The sequence below is a fragment of the Syngnathus typhle genome, linkage group LG15 (assembly GCF_033458585.1).
Source record: "Syngnathus typhle isolate RoL2023-S1 ecotype Sweden linkage group LG15, RoL_Styp_1.0, whole genome shotgun sequence".
NCBI lineage: Eukaryota > Metazoa > Chordata > Actinopteri > Syngnathiformes > Syngnathidae > Syngnathus > Syngnathus typhle.
The window spans coordinates 11,532,608-11,551,245 of record NC_083752.1 but is presented as its reverse complement, the minus strand read 5'-3'; the positions used below and the strand labels follow the sequence as shown (position 1 = coordinate 11,551,245).

The 18,638-nt window shown below is 46.6% G+C and overlaps 1 protein-coding gene and 1 long non-coding RNA gene across 9 annotated transcripts in view; both read right to left on the bottom strand.

Moving 5' to 3' along the window:
* Positions 1-3,735, bottom strand: part of phf14 (PHD finger protein 14) — a 250,685-nt gene extending 246,950 nt beyond the window's left edge. For 7 of the 8 annotated variants that reach the window (XR_009718204.1, XR_009718203.1, XR_009718205.1 and 4 more), the window contains exon 1: positions 3,576-3,734. Coding sequence is in view for 5 of the 8 variants with exons in the window: in XM_061299946.1 (XP_061155930.1) it covers positions 3,576-3,696 (121 nt within the window). In the remaining 3 variants the exon portion in view is untranslated. Of the gene's footprint in view, positions 1-3,575 lie in introns of all 8 variants that reach the window. The other variant, XM_061299944.1, reaches the window with a different exon arrangement.
* A 7,192-nt stretch (positions 3,736-10,927) lies between these two features.
* LOC133168315 (uncharacterized) lies at positions 10,928-18,388 on the bottom strand. The gene is made up of 2 exons (XR_009718184.1): positions 17,865-18,388; positions 10,928-12,148 (listed from the first exon to the last, which is right to left on the bottom strand). It is a non-coding gene; the product is annotated as an uncharacterized LOC133168315 (long non-coding RNA).
* Positions 18,389-18,638: the final 250 nt, after the last annotated feature.

Genomic DNA, 18,638 nt, shown 5'->3' with positions numbered 1-18,638 from the left:
ATTTAGGTAGAGAACTGAACTCTCGCTCTTTATATAGCTGACGTGTCTTGCTCATCCGTTCTGCGCATCTGTAATGGCGGCCTCCGTATGATATCCGGTTTGCGTGTGTGCGAGAGCGAGAGAGAGCGAGAGAGAGAGCGCGCGAGAGAACGCTCAACCGTAGCGCGCCGCCGACCGCCCAACTGCACCGGGCTGGTCGATTATTGTGACAGAGCCGTCGCTGAAATTTAGAAGATATTTTTAAAGTCCTGATGTACTTTCTAAAATTTAAGTGGACCTCAGTGCGCACTGCGCAGGGAGCTCAATTTGGTGCGGTCGCGCAACCGCAGCGCGCCGGGCGCTCACTGTCGCATTGCTTAAAGAGCGCCTTTGTGTTTTAGGATGAACAGCAGAGACCAAAGGAACAAGGCAAAGTGTTGTGAAATAAAATATTACCTGTAATACGCATTTTGTTATTTGCTGATTGAAACTGCTAATTAAACTGTGAATTGAAACTAATAGGAAGAAAACAACTCTCGCTCTTTATATAGCTGACGTGTCTTGCGCATCCGTTCTGTGCATTTTATTTCACAACACTTTGCCTTTCTTCTCTGCTGTTCACTTCAAACACGCTCCATGCGACCGCAATGCTCTCGTATCAGACGCTTGCTCGATCACCTGCTCGTTTGCTGTCCCGTGCGCGCACGAAGCGCGGTGGTGCGTTTACGGGCAGTCGGGAGAAATCAACGGCAACAAAAAAAATTACATCCAGCCTAGTTAAGACCATACCAAAGACTATAAAAATGGGACCCATTGCCTCCCTGCGTGTGTGACGATCATTGGGACTTAAAAAAAAAAAAAAAAAAAATTAAAAAAAAAAATTTTTTTTTTTTTTTTTTTTTGTACCCATGTATAATGCGCACCCCGGATTTTAGGACAATAAATTAGTAAAATTTTGCGCACTATACACGGAAAAAAACGGTACTTGTAAACAAAAAGTCGGTTCCGGTGAGATAACATCATCTGATACAAGTCGCTAGGCGTGGTAGATCGGTTACCGATTATAAAGACTTCAATGTGTGACGTTACCGAAACTACTCGAAGTTGGTCGCTTGCCGCTAGGGGGTTCTCGACGGGGCACAGCGTCAACACATGATGGACAGGAGCTGGGTGTGGGGTACACACAAGCTCTCAGCAACATCATGTTGATCAATTGATGACAGTTACTCTTTGAAATAACGTTGGAAGAACAATGAGGAAGTCGGCCGTTTGTCCCTTACATGGCTTTTGCTTCACCTCGTTTGATGAGTCAAATGAAAAAGGAGCAGAGCAGCAATTGTTGCACGCATACTCTCAGCGTGTTTCTTATTGAGCAACTGATTTAGAAAATGACAATCAGTTAGCTTTTAAGTCTGAAAGAGTGTCTTCCAGTGTCGGCTGCCTCTTTCCACAATTTTTAAATCGCACTGATCACTAAAATCCTTAAGATACATACTAGTATTGTATATTAGTTATGGCCTGGTAATCTATTTCGTGCATCTGATGCGCATACTTAACATAGGATGACCAGACGTCCTCTTTTTCCCGGACACGTCCTACTTTTGAGCCCTAAAAAAATGTCCGGGGGGAATTTCAAAATCGTCCGGGATTTTGTTGGACTGCCCCAAATATAAACATATGTACAGTACATTGTGAATAGAATTGCCACTCCGTTCCTTTTTACTCAATTCCAGGTTTGCAAATAAGTCACGCCCTTCTCCTTAAATCTAGTCACTTTGCTACGAGGTAGGGTGGGCTGGCCAGTCCACACCGAGTGCTTACAAGCAATGCCGAAACGAAAATGCACGTTCACGTGCTTTCGCCAGGGTTGTGATCCTTATGAAGCTGAGTGCTTGACATGCAAGGCAGGCACTTGCGTGTCTGTGGCAAATAAAAGATGCCATCGCAACTTGCAAGAGGAGGACTGAAGAGGAGCCCTTTTCTTTTCTCGAAATGCACCGATGGCCGTATTCCTTTTGTCTTTTTTTACTTAGTGTACTACTATAAAACTAAAAAGGTGTATACATGTGTGTACATGTATTTTTGTTATTGTATATATGTTGCTTTGTGTTATTCGGGCCAATAAATGCAATTGTTATACAGACACCATGACCCCCCCCCCCCACACACACACACACACACACAAACGTAGGTGTCCTCTTTCCAGAAACCCAAATCATCTGGTCCCCCTACTTAACAGCTCCGCTGATGCTACACGCATTTGCCTTCTTTCTTCCCACAGAGCTGGTAGCCTAGCATTACTGTGTACAGTCGACCAACCAAGACGATCCATTACGATTTATACTAATACTATTGTAATTCCTGCACTATTGTCAATCGCATTGATGAACCGCTCATGCTATGTAAGATAATCGCAACATAGTCAACATTAGCAACTGTCATTCACGGTTTGGTAGTTTCTGAAAGATGAATTAACAATGAGCACAGTACACGTGTGTATACGTATGATTATCGATGGGTTCATCAATGACCCATGCTATGTAAGCTAATCGCAACATACCCATCATTAGCAACTGTCGTTGACGGTTTGGTAGTTTACGAGAGATGAATTAACACTGAGCACAGTACACGTGTGCATATGTATGATTATCGATGGACAATGTAAGGGTGGAGCAATGCTGCTTCGATGAATACCTATAGCAAGGCGACCAGTTCCAATTCTAAGTTCTTAGGCGGCTAGTTGCTAATTCAAACGAATACAGTTGAAGAAAGCTAATCTAATTTTAAAGACATTTAAAATAGTAGCACGCGGGCAAGTAATTGCATACAAATGATCGTGGTGTGCAAAAAAACTGATTACTTACTTTGTGCTGCTGTTCGTTCGTTTTTCTACATGAACGAGGGCATCCCTTTTAGCAGCAAGCGCATACAATGGAAAACAGAAGTGACGTCGTTGAAGCGGCCGGTGTTGTGCTTGATTTGGTTCCCCCGTGAGATTTTGTTCCCCCGGCCGCGGGAGCGCGCACGCCTTATTTGGAAAGCAAAAACCGATGTCGTACGGCGTCAGCACTATGTTGTTTTCAATAAAAACATGAAGAACTCACGTTTGCGTCAGTCAATTTTAATTGTTATAAAGGATTATTCTCATTTGATGTCTTTAAATTCATCCACGTTCTGCCATTTAAGCGGGGTGCATTCAAAGCCCAGTCGTACAGACGGAACACTCATTCACTTCACCAAAAAGCAACAATATAATTACGTGAGCTCTTTGCATAAACCTCGATGCAAAGAAACTCCTCTTTTTGGGTACAGGCTACAAAGAGTATATATTACAAAGGAGACTTTCTACTTCATTGTGATCATCATTCATCCATCCATCCATTTTATTACTCAGGTATTTTCAAAGCAAATTAATATTGTTGCATTTCCAGCATATTGCTTCCAACATTTTACAAGTCAATTATTTGTCTTATAGAGTAATTACTCTAAAACTTAAGTTTCTGACGTTGATGTAGAAATTAGCAGGTTCTGCAATGTGAATTTTTGGTGCGTCTCTGGATCTAATTTGCTTGATTTATGTACGATGTGTATCTTACCATCAACGTCGTAAAAAGAAGCTTTTCTTCTCGATACGTACTTCTCCTTCTTCGTAATACCATTTGGGTATTCTTGTTTTGTTTTGTAGGCAATAATTTGTTGGTAAATAGTTGGGTCCATTGTGCGGCAGCGTATTGTTGTCAGAAAACAACGGCGAAATGACGCGAAGTGCGCACTTACAAGATGGGGTAAAATGGGTGCTTTGGTGACAAGTTTGAATTCAAGACAATATTGTTTGACCAACAAAGGAAAGAAAACATTATTATCTATTTGTTTATTTATTAATTAACATCCAATATTGTATAGTTATCAGTGCACAAATCATTTATTTACATATACACCGTTTTAAATGGGGGGGGGGGGGGCATATTCTCACAGAGCACCCGTGAGGATGTGTTTACCAAACCCACGTCTTTCCTTGGACTTTGTTAACGCTACAAGATAGTTGTATAGTAGATCTGTGGAATAACGACGAGGCTGACATCAGGGCGCACGCGCGCCGTTGTTGACAAAGGACGAGGAATTTGATCGATGGATTTAATGACTTAGAGTGCACAGATGGTTCGGTTATGTAATAGTTATTTGATATTTAATTTCTATATCGTTCTATGGGCCTGTGGAATATTTTGAAGTGCAAGCGCCGTCAGCGGCGCGCACACATTGTTGACAAAGGGCGATAGATGGATTTAATGATTTGGAGTGACACAGATGGTTTTATTAACGTGTTATTTATGTAATAGTTTTTTGAATAACTCTGAATTTTACCTCAGGGCCGTTCTCGGTTCTTCGTTTGTGTTTATGTCACGTTAGCATACCTATCGTTTAGCCCAGAGCCGTAGCCAGGAATTTTTCCAGTAGGGGCGCGCGCCCACAGGCCCCACAACCAGATTTTTCAATGTAAAAAAAACATATATTTTTAACATATAGTTCCAGGGTAATAAATCAACTCAGTAATCAGTCATAACTTGGAATTTCTTAGAAGTATCGCGCAAGCACATTCGCGTGAGACCGAAAGAAAAAAACGGCATGAAAATGAAGAATAAAAAAAGCTCGATTTTTTTTCAATGATAAACAAAAAAAGCTCAATTTTTTTCAACCGATATATATATATTTTTTTGGCTTCCATAAAGTACCGTACGCGGCCGCTAACTCACGCCCGGCAGGACGGCTCGGAGGGCGGACTGGCTTTCAAGGAAGCCCCGCCGGCCGGTCCCACTCAGATTTATTTTTATTCTTTTTGCTTCCATACTGTACCGGGCGCGGCCACTAACTCACGCCCGGCAGGGCAGCTCGACAGGCGGACTGGCTTTCAAGGAAGCCCCGCCAGCTGGTCCGCGGGCCAAATAGGGTTCCATAAAGTACCGGGCGCGGTCTCTTACTCACGCCCGGCAGGGCAGCTCGACAGGCGGACTGGCTTTCAAGGAAGCCCCGCCAGCTGGTCCGCGGGCCAATTAGGGTTCCATAAACTACCGGGCGCGGCCACTAACTCACGTCCGGCAGGGCAGCTCGACAGGCGGACTGGCTTTCAAGGAAGCCCCGCCAGCTGGTCCGCTGGCCAATTAGGGTTCCATTAAGTACCGGGCGCGGCCACTAACTCACGCCCGGCAGGGCAGCTCGACAGGCGGACTGGCTTTCAAGGAAGCACCGCCGGCCGTTGTAAATGAATGGGCTTTGGCACTTAGTGCATTTTCCCCCAGCGGCACTGCCAGGCTGCTGGGCGCCCGCTGCCACGGCTCGGGCCTATTCTACGGAGGGGCCGGTCACCTCCCGTGGGGCCCGTGTGATCTCGCTGCCTGTCCGAGGACGGCGGACCGCGCTTGGGGCCGGTGGCGGTCGCCTTGTGGCGGTCGGGGCTGGCGCTTGGGGCCGGTGGCGTCGCCTTGTGGCGGTCGGGGGGTGGCGGTCGGGGCTGGCGCTTGGGGCCGGTGGCGGTCGCCTTGTGGCGGTCGCCTTGTGGCGGTCGAGGGGTGGCGGTCGGGGCTGGCGCTTGGGGCCGGTGGCGGTCGCCTTGTGGCGATCGGGGGGTGGCGGTCGGGGCTGGCGCTTGGGGCCGGTGGCGGTCGCCTTGTGGCGGTCGGGGGGTGGCGGTCGGGGCTGGCGCTTGGGGCCGGTGGCGGTCGCCTTGTGGCCGTCGGGGGGTGGCGGTCGGGGCTGGCGCTCGGGGCCGGTGCCCGGTCGCCTTGTGGCGGTCGGGGGGTGGCGGTCGGGGCTGGCGCTCGGGGCCGGTGGCGGTCGCCTTGTGGCGGTCGGGGGGTGGCGGTCGGGGCTGGCGCTCGGGGACGGTGGCGGTCGCCTTGTGGCGGTCGGGGGGTGGCGGTCGGGGCTGGCGCTCGGGGACGGTGGCGGTCGCCTTGTGGCGGTCGGGGGGTGGCGGTCGGGGCTGGCGCTCGGGGCCGGTGGCGGTCGCCTTGTGGCGGTCGGGGGGTGGCGGTCGGGGCTGGCGCTCGGGGCCGGTGGCGGTCGCCTTGTGGCGGTCGGGGGGTGGCGGTCGGGGCTGGCGCTCGGGGCCGGTGGCGGTCGCCTTGTGGCGGTCGGGGGGTGGCGGTCGGGGCTGGCGTCCGCCTGTAGTGGTTTAATTTCGTGAGGAAAATTGATTTTCGTCCCAACAACGCCGCTGGAGAATATTTTAGGTACTAGGAGTGGATTTTTTTTGTCCACTCAGGAGGGGGACGTTGACTGGTTCGGTGTCCGGGGGAAAGTGCTCTTTTCTCGGCCAGGAGAAAGATTAGACTCCCAGGCCGCCGCTGGAGAAAATTTTAGGTACCAGGAGAGGATTTTTTTTGTCCACTCAGGAGGGGGACGTTGACTGGTTCGGTGTCCGGGGGAAAGTGCTCTTTTCTCGGCCAGGAGAAAGATTAGACTCCCAGCCCGCCGCTGGAGCTCCAGGGCCGTTCCGCCTAACTTTTTACGCCCGATTAGGCTTCCAGGGCCGCGGCTAAGCATTTTTAACCGATTATGGAGCTTTTTGAGGACCTCCAGCTGGAGCTCCAGGGCCGTTACGCCTAACTTTTTACGCCCGATTAGGCTTCCAGGGACGCGGCTAAGCATTTTTAACCGATTATGGAGCTCTTTTTGGGACCTCCAGCTGGAGCTCCAGGGCCGTTCCGCCTAACTTTTTACGCCCGATTAGGCTTCCAAGGACACGGCTAAGCATTTTTAACCGATTATGGAGCTTTTTTGGGACCTCCAGCTGGAGCTCCAGGGCCGTTCCGCCTAACTTTTTACGCCCGATTAGGCTTCCAGGGACGCGGCTAAGCATTTGTAACCGATTATGGAGCTTTTTTTGGGACTTCCAGGTGGAGCTCCAGGGCCGTTCCACCTAACTTTTTACGCCCGATTGGGCTTCCAGGGACGCGGCTAAGCATTTTCAACAGATTATGGAGCTTTTTGCGGACTTCCAGGTGGAGCTCCAGGGCCGTTCCGCCTAACTTTTTACGCCCGATCGGGCTTCCAGGGAGGCGGCTAAGCATTTTTAACCGATTATGGAGCTTTTTTTGGACTTCCAGGTGGAGCTCCAGGGCCGTTCCGCCTAACTTTTTACGCCCGATTAGGCTTCCAGAGACGCGGCTAAGCATTTTTAACCGATTATGGAGCTTTTTTTTGGGACCTCCAGCTGGAGCTCCAGGGCCGTTCCGCCTAACTTTTTACGCCCGATTAGGCTTCCAGGGACGCGGCTAAGCATTTTTAACCGATTATGGAGCTTTTTTGGAACTTCCAGCTGGAGCTCCAGGGCCGTTCCGCCTAACGTTTTACGCCCGATTAGGCTTCCAGGGACGCGGCTAAGCATTTTTAACCGATTATGGAGCTTTTTTGGGACTTCCAGGTGGAGCTCCAGGGCCGTTCCGCCTAACTTTTTACGCCCGATTAGGCTTCCAGGGCCGCGGCTAAGCATTTTTAACCGATTATGGAGCTTTTTGAGGACCTCCAGCTGGAGCTCCAGGGCCGTTCCGCCTAACTTTTTACGCCCGATTAGGCTTCCAGGGACGCGGCTAAGCATTTTTAACCGATTATGGAGCTCTTTTTGGGACCTCCAGCTGGAGCTCCAGGGCCGTTCCGCCTAACTTTTTACGCCCGATTAGGCTTCCGGGGACGCGGCTAAGCATTTTTAACTGATTATGGAGCTTTTTTGGGACCTTTAGCTGGAGCTCCAGGGCCGTTCCGCCTAACTTTTTACGCCCGATTAGGCTTCCAGGGACGCGGCTAAGCATTTTTAACCGATTATGGAGCTTTTTTTGGGACTTCCAGGTGGAGCTCCAGGGCCGTTCCACCTAACTTTTTACGCCCGATTGGGCGTCCAGGGACGCGGCTAAGCATTTTCAACAGATTATGGAGCTTTTTGCGGACTTCCAGGTGGAGCTCCAGGGCCGTTCCGCCTAACTTTTTACGCCCGATCGGGCTTCCAGGGAGGCGGCTAAGCATTTTTAACCGATTATGGAGCTTTTTTTGGACTTCCAGGTGGAGCTCCAGGGCCGTTCCGCCTAACTTTTTACGCCCGATTAGGCTTCCAGGGACGCGGCTAAGCATTTTTAACCGATTATGGAGCTTTTTTTTGGGACCTCCAGCTGGAGCTCCAGGGCCGTTCCGCCTAACTTTTTACGCCCGATTAGGCTTCCAGGGACGCGGCTAAGCATTTTTAACCGATTATGGAGCTTTTTTGGGACTTCCAGGTGGAGCTCCAGGGCCGTTCCGCCTAACTTTTTACGCCCGATTAGGCTTCCAGGGACGCGGCTAAGAATTTTTAACCGATTATGGAGCTTTTTTGGGACCTCCAGCTGGAGCTCCAGGGCCGTTCCACCTAACTTTTTACGCCCGATTAGGCTTCCAGGGACGCGGCTAAGCATTTTTTAACCAATTATGGAGCTTTTTTGGGACCTCCAGCTGGAGCTCCAGGGCCGTTCCGCCTAACTTTTTACGCCCGATTAGGCTTCCAGGGACGCGGCTAAGCATTTTTAACCGATTATGGAGCTTTTTTTGGGACTTCCAGGTGGAGCTCCAGAGCCGTTCCGCCTAACTTTTTACGCCCGATTGGGCTTCCAGGGACGCGGCTAAGCATTTTCAACAGATTATGGAGCTTTTTGCGGACTTCCAGGTGGAGCTCCAGGGCCGTTCCGACTAACTTTTTACGCCCGATTGGGCTTCCAGGGACGCGGCTAAGCATTTTTAACCGATTATGGAGCTTTTTGCGGACCTCCAGGTGGAGCTCCAGGGCCGTTCCGCCTAACTTTTTACGCCCGATTGGGCTTCCAGGGACGCGGCTAAGCATTTTTAACCGATTATGGAGCTTTTTTGGGACCTCCAGCTGGAGCTCCAGGGCCGTTCCACCTAACTTTTTACGCCCGATTAGGCTTCCAGGGACGCGGCTAAGCATTTTTAACCGATTATGGAGCTTTTTTTGGGACCTCCAGCTGGAGCTCCAGGGCCGTTCCGCCTAACTTTTTACGCCCGATTAGTCTTCCAGGGACGCGGCTAAGCATTTTTAACCGATTATGGAGCTTTTTTGGGACCTCCAGCTGGAGCTCCAGGGCCGTTCCGCCTAACTTTTTACGCTCGATCTGGCTTCCAGGGCCGCAGCTAAGCATTTTTAACCGATTATGGAGCTTTTTGCGGACCTCCAGCTGGAGCTCATTCGCGCGAGACCGAAAGAAAAAAAACGGCATGAAAATGAAGAAAAAGCTCGATTTTTTTCAACCGGGGCGCTGGGAGTCCTAACCCGCCCCGGCTTGGCTACGCCTCTGGTTTAGCCTGTTGTTGCTCGTTCATGACTGTTCTTGGTGTTGGATTTTGTCGAATAAATTGCCCCCCAAAATGCGATTTATACTCCGGAGCGACTTATATATGTTTTTTTTCACTTTTTTGGGCATTTTATGTCTGATGCGACTTGTACTTCGGAACGCCTTATAGTCCGAAAATTACGGTATGATAATAATAGCATTTGAGAAGGAATCTAATGCATTAAATCATTAATTCTAACACTATATATATAAACACCTAACCGTTGGAATGCTTCAACCAACTCGATTGTTTAAAAGGAATGATATTTTTCTTAATACGAACCAAAATGATTTAAGAAGTATAATTCTCCTGCAATTACCGTTTTTTTCCGTGTATAGTGCGCAAAATTTAACTAATTTATTGTCCTAAAATCTGGGGTGCGCATTATACATGGGTACAAAAATTTTTTTATTTATTTTTTTTTTTTTTAAAGTCCCAATGATCGTCACACACGTAGGGAGGCAATGGGTCCCATTTTTATAGTCTTTGGTATGGTCTTAACTAGGCTGGATGTAATTTTTTTTGTTGGCGTTGATTTCTCCGACTGCCCGTCGGGACAGCAACGGGACAGCAAACGAGCAGGTGATCGAGCAAGCGTCTGATACGAGAGCATTGCGGTCGCATAGAGCGTGTTTGAAGTGAACAGCAGAGAAGAAAGGAACAAGGCAAAGTGTTGTGAAATAAAATGCACAGAACGGATGCGCAAGACACGTCAGCTATATAAAGAGCGAGAGTTGTTTTCTTCCTATTAGTTTCAATTCACAGTTTAATTAGCAGTTTCAATCAGCAAATAACAAAATGCGTATTACAGGTAATATTTTATTTCACAACACTTTGCCTTGTTCCTTTGGTCTCTGCTGTTCATCCTAAAACACAAAGGCGCTCTTTAAGCAATGCGACAGTGAGCGCCCGGCGCGCTGCGGTTGCGCGACCGCACCAAATTAAGCTCCCTGCGCAGTGCGCACTGAGGTCCACTTAAATTTTAGAAAGTACATCAGGACTTTAAAAATATCTTCTAAATTTCAGCGACGGCTCTGTCACAATAATGCGACCAGCGTGGTGCAGTTGGGCGGTCGGCGGCGCGCTACGGTTGAGCGTTCTCTCTCGCGCTCTCGCTCTCTCTCGCTCTCGCACACACGCGCACACACGCAAACCGGATATCATACGGAGGCCGCCATTACAGATGCGCAGAACGGATGCGCAAGACACGTCAGCTATATAAAGAGCGAGAGTTCAGTTCTCTACCTAAATCCGTATTACAGGTAATATTTTATTTCACAACACTTTGCCTTGTTCCTTTCTTCTCTGCTGTTCACTTCAAACACGCTCCATGCGACCGCAATGCTCTCGTATCAGACAAGGCTTGCTCAATCACCTGCTCGTTTGCTGTCCCGTGCGCGCACGGAGCGCGGTGGTGCGTTTAGGGGCAGTCGGAGAAATCAACGCCAACAAAAAAAATTACATCCAGCCTAGTTAAGACCATACCAAAGACTATAAAAATGGGACCCATTGCCTCTGTTAGGGTGGTGTGGTGTTCACTCTAACTTATTTTGCAAGGACCACACTGGAGACAAGTTAGTCGTTTTAGACACCTGCAGGCGGAGAGTTCACTCGTCGCTGTGCTCTCAGCGATAGTCGAAAGAAATCTGACTCAGGCCTCGTCAGGCGCTTATTTATTGAGAGAAACAACGTGGGGTTGAAAGTGGGGGTTTGGGAATACACAGGTTGGGGTGAAGCAGCCGGTCCCTGCTGATCAAAGCATAGCAGGGGACCTTTTACGACGTTCTGTAAACAAAGCAACTTTGATTGCTTCCTCTGCAGCTAGTCAATAAGTTGAAATGATCTTAGCACTTTGGTAAACTAATTTTGTCTAGACAGGACAAACTAGTTAAATTATTACAGGTTATATTCCAACATAATCATACGATGAAGATATTCTGCAAACCCTAACATATCCCCCCTGTTTTATCATATGATTATGTCAACCTCGATCAATCAAACGCAAGTAAGAAAATACAATGAAAGCAATAACTTCCAGTGAAGGTGAGGTTTTCCCACAATACTCCAGTCCAAAGTATGTGCAACTCAAAAAACCTGCGGCCAGATTATGTGCAGGAAAAGAGGTACACGGTCCCTCTGCCTTAGGCGACCAGACTGTTATCAATCAAGATAAAAATTGCTCGTGATTGTTCAGCCGTTGGGGGCTTGGCACGCCCACTGGTGGAGGGTGAGCACGATTCTCACCCCCTTCGCAGATCTGCTCCGTCCGGGGAGAACTCTGGAATGTCTGCTGCGTGGTCGTTGTCTTCAGTGGCTCAGGGTGGACTACCTGGCCACCAAGGGGGAAGAGGATTATTCTGCCTCTGTATGAACTGGAGCGGGGACTGTCGATGGCTGGTCTGGTTCCTTGCAGGAACCCTTCACTGGGGCGCACTGGGACAGATGATACCACGATTCTCCTTTGCCGGCCAGCCGGACAGCATGCGAGATGGGCTCATTCGAGATGTTTCTTCCGCTCCTCCCATCACTGTGTGCTGAATTCTTACGTGCCCTGTTAAGACTCCACAAACAATTACGTTTGACAAAACATTGAATCTTACAGTAGATTAAATCATTCTACTCCCCCACCGTTTTGACACATTCACGTAATGTGTCAATAGCGTCGTTGGGGAGCGAAAAGGCCCAGAAAGGTGTCTCTGACACATTATCATACCCATCCCAGCTGGACTAGATGGTCCTGTCTTGTCCAGCCACAGGAAACGGGCCTTCTCCATTGAACCATTTGACGTCAATGGTGCCCCTGAGTAATCATCAAATCCTATTCATCTCAATTTGTACCACTCTTACAGGCGAGAGGGATCTTATCTTCAATTGTGATCACGTCGCCTCCCAAATTTAAAGACATTATGTTTTTATTTCTTCCAGCTTTTTCCCAGATCTTGGCATGTCGGTACATATATAATTTTGGTTGACTACATTCTCTAAAAGCAATGGTTTCTTTTCTTTTTCTTCCATTCAACGGATATTATATAGAACACTTTGTCGCACATTTCACAATCAGTAAACAACCTATCCACATTCATTTTCGAGATATTGATTCCATTCTTTAACATCTACAGCAGTTGTTGACAAACTATTATTTCTTTACATAACGTTTTTGCCACTGTTAAGGCCTTCAGTGTTTATTTTGAAGCCAATTCAATCAATTTTTAGAATGCATCTATTATGACCAGGCATTATAACCCTGTGGATCGTGTTAAGCACATGTTAGACAAGCTCTACAAAATTTTTATAAACGTTTTGAATATGAACTTCATATGTTGTATAAAGCTGACTGAACTGCCCTTCCATCCCCCCTGTTGAGCCAGGTGTCAACGGCACGTGACAACACCATGGCTCAATACAGCTGCCCATTTGTATCGTTTCCTTTCCTTTCTCAACGTGACAACCCAATCCACCAATCGAATAAAAAAAAAAATAAACAAAATAAACAAAATAACTGCTGGTAAAATAATATAATAGTTAACTGTTGTAGTTCCATAACTTTAACAAACTCAATCGCTCTCTTATTCTCAAATTTTAAATTTAGCTTTGAAATGTCGGTATTTCATAATTGTACATCATCTAATTCCAGAAAGCAAGTTCTTTCCATCTCTCAAAGTTTGGCTAACCAAGGCTAGGCACTAAAGGAGCGTGGACCAGTTACTGCCCATAAACAAATTGCTCGCTTTTTTTTTTTTTTAATTTTTCCTTCCTATCTTAACAAAATCGGTTTTGTTTTGCGGTGCAAATCAGATAGACTATAGATAAATAAATTCTTTAGTGCACCTATATTAGCGAATTTCATTATTTTAACACATAACACAACACACAGACAACACAAAAACAGCAGAGACAGAGCTCACAAACAACACCAACAAACAACGCTGCGCAGACGTCATCCTCTATTTTGACGTGTTGGTTATACTTTTTCTTTTTCTTTTTTCTTTCCTCAGTGCCTTTTATTCTTCGTGCAACTATTGTCACACCTTCCCTAGGCATCACCCTGCTTCAACATCACTTGCCACCACGCACTCAGCACACCCCTGGAGTGGGTACGACCCCACTCCGCGCGCAGCCACAGCAAGGGAACAAGAGGGGGGGGCCCGGCATTTTCATACTGATTTATCCCAGCCTGGCCAGTACTGGGACAATCAATGCCGCTGTCCCCCACCCGCGCCAACCCAGCAAACAGCTACCCGCAGAGTCCAGAGCCCCACACCTACATCAGTCTCCCCCACAATCAAATTACAATATCAATCACCACAGGAGCCGGCTTCTACACCCTTTTCACACCACAATACCACACTCCCCCCTCCACAGTCCAGTCTAAGTGGAGACAATGGAAGGCAGGAAGGCACAGGTGAGACACCGAAGGAGCAAGCTCCAGCAGTCCTCCCACTAACCAATTACAACATACAACAAAAGCACAAATCACTTATGTCTGTTTGGGAGGATCACAACAGCCAAACGTTACAAATGACAAACCACAAGACACAGGTCTGGGAACCACATCAACGACCGCCAAACGCAAATGCCGGGTCAAGGACTGTTCTTCGTCTGTTCTTTGCAACTCCTGTCAAAAGCAACCTTTATTTTTCTTTCGTTTGTAGTTGCTCGGGTTTTTTATTTCCCTTCCTAGCATCTAATTTACTCAAAATAATTCTTCCTTCAAAGTCGCTCAACTACTTGCCCATAGCAGCCTCCAACAACCTCAACCATTCAACCTGTATTTTCCCTTCAGTCGGGCATTCAGTCATCAATGCTCATTTGCATCTCACACACAGTCTCCAAAAAGGAGTCTTTCCATCACATTGGTCCCAATTCATCCAAGCACTCCACACAACATTCACATACCATTTTCAATTCAAGGTTCCTGATAGAACAATCCACTAATCCCAAAAAAAAACTCAATACAATAAAAACGGCTGGCAAATTAACTAAATTAAGTTTTTTCTTTGTTTTCAAATTTAAAGAACTCAATCTCTCAGATTCAGCTTGCATATAGAAGATCGTATAATCTTACAACACAACCAATCAATAATTTCTATTAAATGTAGCATACAATATCTCTGTATTAGCATGAGCGGTCAAAAAAAGGGGGGGGGGAGCTTGACATGTTGAAAATTTGGCTTTTCCTCTGCCTCTTCCTCCACCCTTTGATTGATATTGTATTGCACGACGACGCGCTCTCGCCAAGTGGCCCCGTTTCCCACAGTTCCAACAGTCCAAATTCGAGCTGGAGTTTGAATTGAATGGCGGCCTGCCGCCTTGTTGGTCTCTAATGCAGGTTTAAATTGACCTTCCACCAAATTCTCTTTGCAGTCAGTTTATCCTACCAGTCGCACTCTCTCAACCACACAACATTCATGCAAACAGCTTGGAACAACGGACAAAAAAAAGAATCCACGCCCTTCTTCACTTAAGAAAAAGAAGCTCTGTTCTTTTTCTTAGCCCGTTCCTTCCACTGGGACTTGAAACCCCAGCTGTTTCATAGCTTGGAAACACCAAAGCCGTATCTCATAGCTTGGAAACACCAAAGCCGTATCTCATAGCTTGGAAACACCAAAGCCGTATCTCATAGCCCGGACAAACCAAAGCCGTATCTGCGCTTTTTTCTATGACTTACTTGTCTCCTCGGTCCGCTGCAATGTGGGACCCCGTCAAACCACCTCTGACAGACGAAGGCAGACCTAAGATGCTGGCCCAGCGAAGAAATTCTCTTCCCAGGACTTTCTTTTCCAGGTCCCCATAAAGGACGCTGGCTTGTCGACAATGCAGCACGTCCTCCTCCGTCAGCCAGATGGCGGGTATGAGGGTCCCGGGTTTCGGCACCAAAAATGTTAGGGTGGTGTTCACTCTAACTTATTTTGCAAGGACCACACTGGAGACAAGTTAGTCGTTTTAGACACCTGCAGGCGGAGAGTTCACTCGTCGCTGTGCTCTCAGCGATAGTCGAAAGAAATCTGACTCAGGCCTCGTCAGGCGCTTATTTATTGAGAGAAACAACGTGGGGTTGAAAGTGGGGGTTTGGGAATACACAGGTTGGGGTGAAGCAGCCGGTCCCTGCTGATCAAAGCATAGCAGGGGACCTTTTACGACGTTCTGTAAACAAAGCAACTTTGATTGCTTCCTCTGCAGCTAGTCAATAAGTTGAAATGATCTTAGCACTTTGGTAAACTAATTTTGTCTAGACAGGACAAACTAGTTAAATTATTACAGGTTATATTCCAACATAATCATACGATGAAGATATTCTGCAAACCCTAACAGCCTCCCTGCGTGTGTGACGATCATTGGGACTTTAAAAAAAAAAAATTTTTTAAAAAAATTAAAAAAAATTGGGTGAGTATTATACATGGGTACAAGCTTTTTTCCAGCATCAGCATGCCATTTTTAGGGGTGCGTACTATACATGGGGGCGCACTATACACGGAAAAAAACGGTAATTTTGAAGGCAAATTAATCCCTCCAAATTGTCCAATGTAGCTTTTGAAGCGGCCCGACAAAAATAGGAACGGGCCCACGCCCGACGGCCAGTTACTAATTTTAACTCTACCACTAATCCAAATAATCTAATTTAAACTCCTTCGTTATTTTACTCAAGCGAAGCAAATATTTAAACTAGGGGTGTAAATCGCGGGTTTTGTCACGATGCGATATCATATCGATACAAAGAACTACGATACGATATTTGCCGATATCTTAAAGCCTGCTGCGATTCATTCACGATATATCACGATATAGTGCTCTACGATCGATTTTTTTATTTTTTAAATAAAAAATATAGAACAATATCCTGATTTATAACAATTCATATGCAAAATCAACAAGGTACTGCAAACTCTTTATTTAGGAAATCACAAGAGTATTGTAGTATACAAAGTGCTTACTTTAAAACTGAACTTTGATGTCGTGTTTTTTCTTTAAATGTGCGGCGAGATTTGTGGTCCCTGAATATTTGATCACCGCATGGCAGGATTTACAAACTGCACGTGTCTTGTCCGTTGAGCCATCTTTTCTTTGGAATCCAAAGTACTTCCAAACGAATGACTTGAAGCCTAAAGGGGAGCAAGTTTCCTCGTCTTTTTGGACACTAACCATAGCACCAGCCCAGGAGCCGCGTACTAGTTGTCAACTTCCCTTTCACGTGCCTCCTCTGCTCACAACACAACGCCGCACACTGCTCCCGGAAAGAGGAAGCAAGCAACAATGAACTGGATTTAAAAATAAAGTCGCGTCTAATGTCCGAAGTCAAATACGGCAGTATAAATCGATGTTTACGTTTAGCATCGATGCCAATAAATCGTAGAGCATCATATCGATTAATCGATGTGTATCAATGAATCGTTACACCCCTAATTTAAACGAATTAAATGTTTAACGAGATGCACCCATCCCTCAAATAATTATGAAGGCAATTTAATCCCCCAAATTGTCCGATTTAGCTTTTGACGCGGCCCTGGAACGGGCCCGCGCCCGACGGACAATTAAATTACTTTTAACTCTACACTAGTGGTGTCCAAACTACGGCCCGCGGGCCAACTGCGGCCCGCGGTCCAGTTTTTATTGGCCTGCAGCAAATTCTGAAAACATAATTGAATATGGCCCGCACAAGAATCTTGAGCTCAACTCTGTTGCACTTCTCAGTTTCCACACTAGATGGAGCCCGCCACACAAAGCGTTTGACGTTACCCTCGGTGTGGCTGCAGGGTTTTCCGTCGCTGCCTTAGTGTCTGCGGCACGTTTCAACTGCAGCTCTTCATGAACCGTGGGGTGAATTTTGCTTAAATGTTTTGTCAAGTTTGTGGTGTTGCCACAATATTTAATTGTTTTGTGACATATTTCACATTTTGCCTCGTTGTTATTAAGTAAAATATAATATCCCCAAACCAGACTTCTCTTGCGTTCGGACTGGGCCGCGGCCGTGGCCATGCTTGTTTGTGTTTGTTTGGATTGGAACGGGGGGCGGAGGAGGAGGGCTTGGCTTGTGAGAAAAGGGGGCGGGAGCAGAGCAGAGCAGGACACGCCGGTGCAGCAGGCGGAAGGAAAAGTAGTGCTAGCATGAGTGCAAGTTGTCAAATTGGAGCAGAAAAAAATGAGGAAAAATATAATTAAATAATTGTAAGTATCGATATTTTAGCTAGGGAGATCGATACTCAAAAATGAGCAGCCTGGATCGATATATCGATATTTTGGTATCGATCCGCCCATCCCTACTGAACAATCCCACTCACTGATACCCGTGCAAATAAAATCATTCAATCTCGGAGTACTTTGATTGTAAAACATAGATCAGAAAAGAAGGAAAAGGTAGCTACCATTTGGGTATTATTTTTTGGTGGAAATAAAGTCGAGTGATCAGTTCGATCTCATTTCTAAAATTCAAATTTGGGAACTAGGTTGGCCTTGGGAGGACCGACTACCCGATGACTGTCCCCCCCTCGCGTAAATACAGAAAAAGTCGTTCCCCTCACCTAGTTCCTCATCCAATGTTGTCCAGTCCAAATCTTTTGAGTAAATCCAAGTTAATCCAGGCAAGCGATCTTGTGTCTCACACAAAGATCTCGGAGGCTGAGAGAAAGTCTTGGAACTTGTACGGGCTTCTTCACGTATGAACGCTTTTTGGGAGAGAGAGCCCCGTAGCCGCCTGTGGCGGTCTTTTTATAGACTTCTCTGAACCCCCCACCACCCCCCACCCCACCCCACCCGTTCGATGGCCTCTATACTGCTCAGTTTTCCACGCTTATACACCTGCTGCTTTCTGGCAGCTGTTTCCGCCCTTCATCTGTCCCACGCACTCTTCCACCAAAAGTACGGCCAACACCCCGGTAAGCCCCCTCACTTCCTCTTTTCTTCACTTCTCTTTTTTATAAAAATAACACTTCAATCAACCATAAAATCAAAAATCCAAACCTTTGAGTCCATCTTTTAAACATTTTTTAACACACCACCATTTTCATAGTGGTGAGCACCTTGGTCTAATTGAGTGATAATGTTGCAGAATATATTTTAGCCGAGCAAAGAAATTAAGATAAAAAAATAAAAACAACTTTTGTATCAACCTTTCAAACATTTTTTAACACACCACCATTTTCATAGTGGTGGGCACCTTGGTCTAATTGAGTGATAATATTGCTTTAAGCTGTTACAGAATACAATTTAGTCAAGCAAAGAAATTGAAATCCAAAAATAAAAACCACATTTGTGCTTCCCTGCGTGAAACCGACCCCGTGTTATTCTGTTTATTT